Here is an 11,308-nt window from a genome sequence, read left to right as displayed (position 1 = left end):
CCCCCCCCAAATTCATTGTGGGCCCGTGAGGCTCTTGCCCTTAACCTAAGATGTTAATTGTTTTGCAGGTGCAATTTCGTCCAAGAAGAAGAAGGTGGAAATTTGCATCCACATGTATGACATAAATCATATTAGGCAAGAATAAATAATACGTATGATTATACTCTTCATATTTAAAATATAATAGTAGGGAGTTTTCCTCCTCTCTCTCTCTCTCTCTCTCTCTCTCTCTCTCTCTCTCTCTCTCTCTCTCTCTCTCTCTCTCTCTCTCTCTCTCTCTCTCTCTCTCTCTCTCTCTCTCTCTCTCTCTCTCTCTCTCTCTCTCTCTCTCTCTCTCTCTCTCTCTCTCTCTCTCTCTCTCCACTTACCATTTCCAATTGCCATCCAATTTGTTTCGAAAAATTTTAGAATTGGAAATGTTGGGATTCAGATTTTGGAATTTTCAATCCATCTTGAACCATAGTAATTGAACACCCACATATGCTTTTAAAAATCGAACTCTCCTTTCACATCATATATGCTCCTCCGAAATTGTACTCCCATCATAAGGCTCCATTCATCTCCCACCAGAGTGTAAATGACTCGTCTCCAATGCCCGATGAACTATTATTTGTTCCCCAAGTCTCTACTTTTGGCTAGGGCTTCCATGGGGAAGCTCTTCTATTCGCCCGTTGTATACGGCAACATGTACAACCATGTAAATCTTGTCTAGGATCGCCCCGTTGTTTAGCGTCTGTAATCATACATGAGAGATATTGTCCGAGCAACCAAACTCAAGAATTTCTACATCTCGAGTTTTGAAAATTAGACACAAATAATACAGTTGCTATGGACCAAAAAAATCCTAAAAGTAGGACTGTAGGCCATATTTAAACTTGGCTGGACCCTGGCGGACGAGTGAGACATTGCAAACTGCAATTCCCATAAAAACTCTAGCTTTTTAAAATCCAACTAACCAAATAGTCAGCATAAAAAATAAAACAAAAAAGTGTTAAAACTACTACTGCACGGTCAACAAAAGTAGAGTCTCCGACGAAGATCCCACACAAAACCTCTAAATAAAATCATCTCCACCTTTTATCATCAATAACCCTTTGCTTTCTTCTTCATCTTTCTCATGCCCTTGTCCTTCGTTTTTGTAGTCACCCATTTCTAGCCCGGTCAACATCTTCGCCTTCAACGACTCTGCCTCCCAATCAGTCCTTGCCACCACAACATACAGAATGGACACAGCACACGCCACCTGAGCAGATAAAAGCCTGAACCAGAGCCCGCCAAACCTTACCTTGAGCCAGAAGGCAAGCCCGACTGCCACAGGGGTGCCCACGAAGTAGAACGACCCCAAATTAATGCTGGCACCCACAACCGGGCGTGCCGTGCCACGTAGGATGCCACAGTCAGTGGTTTGGGGGCAGTTGCCTAACTCACGAAGCCCCATGATTGGCATGACTGATGCAACCAAGGCTTTGACGAGCTCGTCCTTGGTGAAGAGGCCTGCCCACCTTACTCTTAAAATCACTATCCACGTCACGTTGATGATGCCGATCACAAATGCACATCCCAATGCCACCATCGCTGGTAACCTCGCCTTGTATGGCTTCCCACAACCAAGCTCATTCCCAACCTGCAAACAGATATGCAGATTCAAACATCCATATAAGAAGCAAAACACTTACATAAGTGATTGTAACTTTGGATAAAAATATTATGAAATGAAGAAATATGCACACGATGAAACCTTCATGAACGACATGCGAATGCATAACTACCAGGTACCAAGCTTGATTGGGTACAACCTAGAAGTGCCAATTATATACACATTATTGAAACAAACAATTGCAAAGGAAATTAAAGGTTTATTTGCTCCAGAAACCAGAAATAAGAGCTCACATAACTAAAAGGTTAATTAGGAGATGAGGAATTCAATATGAATGATGAATCCATAAATACTGGCCCTTGTAAAAAGAAAATTTTAATTCACATTACATCTCATTTGTATGAAAAAATAAATACCTAACTGCTTATCTAAACGTATCACAGATTCACATTAGCAAAGAAAATAATCCATTAATCAAAGCAGAACCTTCTGTACATTTATCCAACAAATAAAACACAAAATCTCTGCACATGTTAGAGCATAAAGGCATGAAGACTAGCTTGACTATGACCTTTACATCTTCTTGGTAAGAGTCAACTGAATTCTGAAATCAGTAATTTCTTTCTATACCATATACCACAAAACTAATTAGCCCCAGAAATTGGCTCCACTTAGAACTAGAGATTAGAGAAACCAAATGCTGGTGATTATTAAAGAAACCCTTCTATATTTCAACAAGTTCAAAAGAATAATTCACTACGGGTTCCTTCATAGCTAGCAGTTACATGATGAAACACATGGTGAAGCATAAGGGGTTCTTTTACGAAAGAAAATCCTCAAGTAATGAGACGCTAACGTTTCAAAATATGCACACTCGGATGCAGTTGGTAAATATTAACACGTAAACAAGAAACAAAAACACAGAACACAAATACCTGCTCACACTGTAACCACAAAGAATGGATGTTGAGTTTAAGTTTGTACTCTTAGGTCATTTACTCTGTGTAGAATTACAACCAAAACACAAATAGCAAGTCATCATCCTTTGGATCATCAAATAGCTTCTAGAAAAGCACATGAGGTAAGAAGAAAAACAAGACATGATACCTTACATAACAATGCAGGTGCAACCATCAATGCCATCCCATTTATATCCACTTGATCTTGATGCCCGGCAAAATGCCAGCTCCAGAGTGTACAGCTTAAAAGAAACTAAATGGTGTATTTGACAAGAAAAATTGTCTTTATACTAGCTGTGTAAATGCAATATAATAGCTTACTGCAGAAGGAGATTAAAAGCCCGAGGTTCCAAACTGCTTGTTAGGAAAAGAAAAATTAAAAGCAATAGCATGATTGCCATGAAGTTGTCCTGGCTTTCTGAGGAAATTCATGGCAGACGAGCAATTCTTCTCCAGAAGTATAGCTTGATATTCAATGTTCGATAGGCCAATTATGGGTTCAAAAACATTTGGAAGTTTTGATAATACCAGTTCTCTCATCGGGTGCATAACTTACTTGTTTCTTCAATGAACTTGATCTGATTTTATACAATTATAAACAATTTTACACGATAACATATCGAAAAGAGTCTTAATTTGAAAGTAACACTATGACTTCCTAGTTTCACTGTATTGAATTGGATAAATAGAAGTAGTATACAAGAAGGAAACAGGTGTGGAAATGAAATTCAATTTGGGTCTGACTGTATAAGGGACGCAGTTGCCTTCTCCGTATTTCTCCCGGATGTTAGCGGCGATATTCCTGAAACTTGCAATGATGAAAATGAGGAGGGAGCTGGGGCTGAGGCTGCAGTAGCGGATAGAGTGCTGATATTACTGCTCACATTCATGCTGGTTCCACCGGCAGACCCTTCGATGGCAGCCTTTGGGCCTGGGGGGGTTTCAATATCTGTAATTCCGTCCAGCATCTGCAAAACCTTTCCCATCATCGGCCTGTGAGATGGTTGTTCCTGTATGCACCAGAAGGTTACCTGAATCGCTCTCTTCACTTGATCCATATCAACATCTTGGTAGACTAACCTTCTATCGACAATTCCCTTGATGTTACCCTTTTCAAATTCCTCAAAAGCCCATAAGGAGAACTTTTTCCTATTTGTCTCCTCAGAAACTTCAAAATTCCTTCTCCCACTCACTATCTCTAGCAAAACCATACCATAACTGTAAACATCAGATTTGGAAGTTATTGGAAGATTTGCTAGCCATTCTGGTGCCAAGTATCCTCTAGTACCTCTAACACTCGTCAAGGTTCGATACCTGTGGTCCTTTGCACTAACGAGCTTTGCGAGGCCAAAATCTGACACTTTGGCATTGTAATTCTCATCTAACAGAATGTTCTCTGGTTTTATATCACAATGCACAATGCAATCTCGGCACTCCTCATGAAGGTATGTGATCCCCCTTGCAGTGCCGAGGGCAACGTTGAACCGAGACTCCCAATTTAACACCTTTCCTGATTGCTCTTCTGTTGCAAAAAGGAAACTATCAAGGGACCCATTTTTCATGAACTCATATACCAGAAGCCTATGGCGCCCCTCCGAGCAAAAACCAATCAGCCTCACCAGATTCAAATGGTGGGTGCTACTAATCGTTGCAACCTCCATCCTGAACTGTTTCTCCCCTTGCTCGATCCCCTCAAGTTGCTTAATTGCAACAACAGTTTGATTAGCAAGAATGCCTTTATAAACAGCTCCAAATCCTCCTGCCCCAAGCTTCTCCTTGAATCCCTTAGTTGAGCGCTGGAGCTCCTTATACGAGAACTGAACCGGTGCACCAGAGGCATACTCAAGAAGCGCATATTGAGCAGACAATCCACCAAAGGCGGGACTGTTTCTGCAAAACCACCACCACAAACCACCTTCCAATGCCATCAAAGCAAAGAGGGTGGCAATAACCACAACAACCACAATCCAAGCACGCAACTTCCAATTCTTTTTCTTGTCACCAGTCCCCATTGAAGATGACGGATTTGGGATCACTGGTCCACATACCTTGATATATGAACTACTGGACATAGCTGGACTGTGATAACCACTAAGAAAACCTGGTGTCTTGTAGTAACATAGCCCTGTGCCATCAGACAAAGACGTAGAAGCATCACAAGCACTATTTACAAGACAATTCGACCTGCAGGCCGATATCCCCACAAAGAAAATCTCTGACTCCGTCTCAGGAGGGTACGTTAAGAATCGAGTATGTACCATGTCCAACATAGTCAAACTCTGGGGACAATCCTCAATCTTCATCTTCCTCTTACACCCTTTCCTGCTATCCTTGGGATCAACAAGCTCAAAATTAAGAGACATGCATCCGCATACCGGATTAGAATCGTTATAACTACAAACTCCCATGTCCCCACAATACCCGAAAACCTCACACTGATCAGTAACAGCTGCCCATCTCTCAGTTATAGCCCCACTATCACTAGTAGAGTTATAAATCCTCAAATTCCCATCACTCCCTAACTTCAGAAACAGAAAATCATAACTGTAGTCAGGAGCATCGCTACAATAAGCAACAACAGCAGCAGTGGGCAATTTTGGATCAGAAATTGACAGAATACCAATTGACTGAAATCCTAGAGTAGGCGAACTCAAATTCGTATTAACAGAAGAATTCAATCCCCGATTCCAATAGACAATACTATCATTCCACAAAAGTGTAAGATTCCCATTTTTTGCAAGCTTAAACGAGTACAACCCAGATCGCAAAACCTTACCCACAGTGAAGTTCTGCCCGGGGACGATCGAATCGGTGGGGTTGTCGAAGCTGGACCAGACGGTAACGGTGCCGTTTCGGAGGACCAAGTTGCCCGAATCGTCAATCTCGGCCGACGAGACACCGCGGCTGGCGGTGTTGGAGTCCCAGAGAGTGGCGCCGGAGCCGTTGACGAGGCGGAGGGTACCGGATTGGAGGAACTGGAGGGTTCCACCGGAGTCCACTGCTTTGCCTGCACCGGCGGACCAGAAGGGGACGCCACCGGAGGAGGAGATGGCGGCGATGTAAGAAGGGGGTGAAGTGGGGGGGTCGGAGGGGATGAAGCCGAGGGAGAAGGTGTAATCTGGCGAGTTCCAGGTGGTGTTTAGGTTAGCGGCGGAGACAGAGGAGCCTGGTGCGATTGTGGTGTTGGCGTCGGAAATGGCGGCGGGAACGGCGGCGGAGAGGAGAGAGGCGATCAAAAGGAGTGAAAATCGGATGTGGGTTTGGAGCGCCATTTTTGGGTGAGTGTTGGATTCTGGGTATCAGTTCATCGGTGGGTGGGTGGGCAGAGGAGAAAGTTGGGTGAGTTTTAAGGAGGAGGAGGGAGGACAGGAGTGAGGTGAGGTATGCCATGGAAGAAGACTTTGACTGCCAAAACATCTGGGGAAAGGGTCATTCACGGCGTTTGACTCATGCGAGCTCGTTTCTGCCGCATCCGGTTTTACTTTCTCTGAGAACAGCAAAATGCAAACGCCCTTAACTCATATAGAAATGTAAAAGTCAAATTAGGTAATTGAGATTTTTCAAATATTTTTAATGACCAAAATGATTCAATTTTGTTAAATTACCTCTCATGTTTACTTTTAGTATCATTGTAGTCAAATGGTTTAATTTTCATAAATCAATAAAGCATTGATTTTATTCTATAACATGGTTTGGAGTTCATTATTTACCCCCTAAGATTAACCCCTTTAGTGAGATTAAATGTTAAAAAAATATTATAATTCTCTTCAACATAGACCGTATGGGGATGACCAATCATACAAATTAAGGAAGATTGGTCGTTTGAGAAAATTGATATCTAAGAGCATCTTCAAAAGAGTGTCAGAATGGTCAAGTCAATACTACTAGTAAAACAAGGGCAACAACAATGTTTTTCAACTTAAAAGTCAAATTTTATGTTACATGACATGGGTTGGTAACCCTCTGCCAAAATGACAACTTCAAATTTTTTCAATTAATTATTAAATATAATTAATCATTTTTATTAGGGGCTCTTAGATTGTAGGGTTTCAATAAAATTGTTTTGAGATTTTAACATGAATGGTTTTCAAAATCTAATATAAGTCCCTATTTTTAAAACTTACCATATTTAAGTAATTGTAGCACATTTATTATTTATAAACTTACCATTCGAAATTCTTTACCCATCCATAATTATATTTTTTTATTTTGTGCTCTAATCATATTAATAGATAAAAATTTATTCAAAATTCAAATTCTCATTATCAAACAAATTCAACAACAAAGCAAAATCAATTTATACATAACATTTGATACCTTATTTTATTCATAGGTACGAAAGTATCGGCACATAACTTTAGGTACCTTATATTACTCATAGGTACAAAATTATCGGTTCGTAAGTTTCGGAAAGAATATATCGGTACATAACTTTTGGTACGAATGTATCGGCGTACAAATGTATCAGTACTTAACTATAGCATCTAAACATACATATGTACATAATATGCATATACATATATATGGAGAAATTCAAGCACAATGAAAAATATATGATGATATATGACTTTTCTTATTATGGGAACTTAATAATAACTATCAATGATAATTAACATTTTTATTATTTATGAGAATCAATATATAACCTACAAACAAAAAACTCAATAATTATTACAACCTATTTAATATTAAAAAATTACAATTAAATGCCAAGGATTAGAATTAGTTTTTAATCTTAGATAAGATTTTATTCAAAAAGTAATCTTAGACAAAGATTAGAATAGAATTTTCCGTTTTTATTATTATTTTTGTTTAAAATGTTTATTATAATAATTAAAGGATTTTTTTTATTAGAACCCCACAAATTGTTGAATACACCTCACTCAAAATTTAATGTTAAATGACTTGTATAAAATGACTATTTAAGCCCTAAAAAGTTTTTTTTTTTTTTTTTTTTTAAACATTATTTTCTTCTTGTACCCCAAATCATTTAATAAGATTTTGACTTTTTTCCGTTCTTTCCCTTATTGTTCATTCTCTATTTAGTTATTCTTAATTTAGTTTGAATGATGTAGTTTCTTGATCTGCTGTAATGCATTATTCATGAATTAAAGACTACGACTGATATGGGTATTGATGAACTGCTCAAACCGAAGTGATTTTTCACAGTTCTGGAAAAGAAGAAGCAATAAGTAAAGAATACAGTAGTCAAAACCGATATTTGTAGGTTGGCAAATGTGCTAAGACAAAGACTTCAAATTTCTTTTTTTTTTTTGGGTACAAGATGAGGACTTGAGGTGGATTTTGGTGTGGGGTATGTGGAGTGTATGGAATGTGTGGGGTGTGAGGGTAGATTTGGTAGTAAGTGAGGTGTATGGAGATAATTTTAGTTTAAAAAGTAAGTGTGAGATGTATTAAGTATATCTGGTGTATTCAACAATATGTAAGATGTTAATATAATAAGCCTAATTAAATTTGATATATAGATGAAGAGAAAATCTTAAAAGGATATCAAAGTGCCTTGTAAACTATCAAATTTAAATTTTATATTTAAAATTAAACATATCATTTTTGAATGCTAAAATTAACCTCAACTGTACCAAAAATCACTCGTACTATTTTGTGATTTTTAAAATGCAGCATACCAAATCATTATTAAATTCCTTACTATATTTGGGTGAAGAAATTTAAGATTACTAAGGAATTTTAAAATGACGAAAATTGAAATGACGAGATTTTATTTTCTAGAATTTGTAAATTTTCTTGTTTGGTTAACCTAAAAGAATAATGGAATTGAATACGGAATTTGTTATGTTTAAACTCTTAATCATAAAAATTGAGAAATGACATATATTTACATGGAATTTGAACTTGGGATTTGGAGATCCCAAATTCCAAATTTTTTTTTTCCACGCGAAAATTCTAAATTTCTATGTTTATGAATTCAAACAAAAGAATTGATACTTGTTAATTTATAAATTCTGATATTTACCAAAATTTCATGTTTATTTCTCTCATCCAAATATAGTGTAACTTTTAGTTGATGTGGTTTCCAGCCGTCAATAATATTTTTATTTAGGGAAAGTAGTTTCTCAAAAATTGAAGACGTGGGTTGGGGTTAGAGAAAAAAGAGTCCAGCCTTCAACTTGGACATGAGTTAACGCGTTAAAGCTTGGTTGAAAAGGCAAGGGTGAGGGAATCGGGGTATTCGGGAAGATCACGGCTCTCGACAGACTGATGGACGCTGCTGGACCTGGCAACTTCTGACTGATGCTGTCGGATCTCTGTTTTCCCGGACTTCAATTTTTTTATTTCGAAGAAGAATTCTCTCCTCTCTCTCTCTCGTTATCTCACACTTTACTTTTTAATTTAGGATTATTTTATTAACATTTCATATATTTACGAAAACATCTCACATACTTAAAATATCATGTACGTATTTTTTAAATTAAAAATTATCTTAATATACTCAACGTACTAATCGAAACTACCATCACACCCACACATTTCATACACTCCACACAAAGTCTACCTCAAGTATTCATCATTTCCTAAAAATAAATTTAAACCCTTTGTTTTCAGCACACAAACAGTGTTCATGGTTATACTGCTTCAAGGTTTTTGTCAATTTAGGGGAATTAAGCTTTAAATGTGAATTTGATATTAAACTCAGAAGTAACAACTTTGCTGGCTTTTCTTAAATAAGAAATCATGAAAGGGCTAGTTGATTTTGCTATTGCTGTGTCCATGCAGATTCTCGATTCTGGAATCATGCTTGAATGAAATTGCACCACAAACCATCCTAAGAAATAAACAGCAAACATGCTTGAACATTTTTAGCAAAAGAAAAAAAAAATCACTACTACACTATCTCAAAGAAGATTTGAATATTAAGGTTCTAAAAGACGTTAGGCGCTAGTCGGGTGGTGAGTTAGGGCCTAGTGCCTAGGCGGATTTAAGTAAATCTATTGTATTTCGTGTAAATAAGTGTATGTTTATACTTAAAATATATATAATTTCATTATAAACTAAAAAATAGAATGACATATATATTATGAAGTATCGGAACATAATGAAAACATGTGGAGCAAACATATAATGTTGTTTATTTAAGTGTTTAATAAGTCTTTTACAATTTATTGGAAACAATGAGTCTCTTACAATTTCAGTGTTTATTTAAGTGTTCTCTTTTATTTCTTCACAAAATTACACGTCTTTCTTGGTCCAATTTTTATTTTTTTGTGAACAAATAATATTATCTATATTGTGACTTAGTACTACGATCTGATGCTATTCATTTTCACTTGTAAACGAAAGGTCTCAGGTTTGATTCTAGTCTCAAAGCCTAAAACCTCTCACTTACAAGTGAAAATAAATACCACTAGACCGTAGTACCAAATGACTATTTCTTAGTCCAGTTGAGTTTAGCAGCAAATCCTGTCTTCCTTTCCTCCTTAGAGTCAAGTTTTTTTTTTCTTCAATTGTACAATGAATTAGAACATGTCAATGTTAATGTATTCAATCTGCGTCTCATTAGGGTTTGAGTAAGTCATAATAATGCTCTATTTTTATTTTTATTTTTATTTTAATAAAAATGTGACTCGTCTTTGACATCTTCTTGCTTATGGGACGGATCTTAAAATTTCAAAATGAATTGGACTAAATTTAACTTACTCACAATTTAAAAAAACGTTAAAAAACTCGACCACAAATTTCACGTTCATGCTCTTGCACGTGTTAGAAATGAGTGGTTAAGTTTTTATTTATAATTAGATTTTGGGTTACTATATATATATGGTTGTTCTAATTCATAATTTTAAGATTTTATTTTGGGGAAATTTTTGAAATGTCATTGAACTTGTACTTATTTTTAAATTTGTCATATAAATTAAAATTTTAAACAATTTGTCATCTTCTCCTAACTCAGTTAAGTTTTCCATTCAATATAAGTCATATGCAAGACTTGTGTTTAGAATTATTTAGATCATTTTAATACCTTACTTCCCTTTTATTAAGTTGTATTCGACAAAAAATTGTAGGGTTTCTCAGACAATGGAACAATATTTTTGATATGATCGCAATGAAATGATCATGCAATGGACTATCTTCTGGTTATTTCAAATATGTAATGATGCACAAGTGGGAGTTTGCATTTTAGCATGTCACGAATGTGGATGTAAATTTCCGCTGTCTTCTTCTTTGACGAAAATGCACCTGCAAAATAATAACACCTAAGATTAAGGCCAAAAGCCTCGCACGCTCACGATGAATGGGGTGCCTTTGGCTAAAGAATCTTTGATGCCAAAGTTAAAATTTTGAAAAGAATGTGTTTAGAAGTTTGTGGGTAGCAAATGACTTAGCTTTTTATTGGGATAATAATGCTATTTATAGGGGAGTGGCCGACCCTATTTGGAGAATAGTGGACATCCATATATGGTGTTTAAAATTTTGAAAAGAATGTGTTTAGAAGTTTGTGGGTAGCAAATGACTTAGCTTTTTATTGGGATAATAATGCTATTTATAGGGGAGTGGCCGACCCTATTTGGAGAATAGTGGACATCCATATATGGTGTAATTGGGTGAATAATTGCAAGATATTATTTCACATAATAAATAGGAAATTTGGGAGTTACATTTTGAATAAGGATTTAATGAGGAATGATGAGAGAGATTTAAATAAATATCATTTTGATCACCTTTTGACTCTTCCTTGATTGAGCCGTCCTTGTCCGTTGCATCCACGTGGGAATTC

General features: G+C 36.7%; 2 protein-coding genes across 2 annotated transcripts; both read right to left on the bottom strand.

Moving 5' to 3' along the window:
• Nucleotides 1-1,054: 1,054 nt before the first annotated feature.
• On the bottom strand, nucleotides 1,055-2,740 carry LOC137727677 (protein DETOXIFICATION 54-like). The gene is made up of 3 exons (XM_068466502.1): nucleotides 2,705-2,740; nucleotides 2,533-2,541; nucleotides 1,055-1,624 (listed from the first exon to the last, which is right to left on the bottom strand). Exons 1-3 carry the CDS (start codon nucleotides 2,738-2,740, stop codon nucleotides 1,055-1,057), a joined length of 615 nt encoding a protein of 204 aa, XP_068322603.1.
• On the bottom strand, nucleotides 1,923-6,030 carry LOC137728883 (G-type lectin S-receptor-like serine/threonine-protein kinase At1g34300). Its single transcript, XM_068467678.1, has 2 exons — nucleotides 2,705-6,030; nucleotides 1,923-2,597 (listed from the first exon to the last, which is right to left on the bottom strand). The coding sequence occupies exon 1, from the start codon at nucleotides 5,826-5,828 to the stop codon at nucleotides 3,285-3,287; it is 2,544 nt and encodes an 847-aa protein (XP_068323779.1). The 5' UTR covers nucleotides 5,829-6,030; the 3' UTR covers nucleotides 1,923-2,597; nucleotides 2,705-3,284.
• Nucleotides 6,031-11,308: the final 5,278 nt, after the last annotated feature.

The sequence above is a fragment of the Pyrus communis genome, chromosome 3 (assembly GCF_963583255.1).
Source record: "Pyrus communis chromosome 3, drPyrComm1.1, whole genome shotgun sequence".
Classification (NCBI taxonomy): Eukaryota; Viridiplantae; Streptophyta; class Magnoliopsida; order Rosales; family Rosaceae; genus Pyrus; species Pyrus communis.
This window is presented reverse-complemented; position numbering and strand designations above follow the sequence as displayed.

Bases quoted from the DNA above. Each gene is read 5' to 3' on its own strand.
- LOC137728883 (XM_068467678.1), bottom strand. From the start codon at position 5,828: ATGGCGCTCCAAACCCACATCCGATTTTCACTCCTTTTGATCGCCTCT.
- LOC137727677 (XM_068466502.1), bottom strand. From the start codon at position 2,740: ATGGCATTGATGGTTGCACCTGCATTGTTATGTAAG.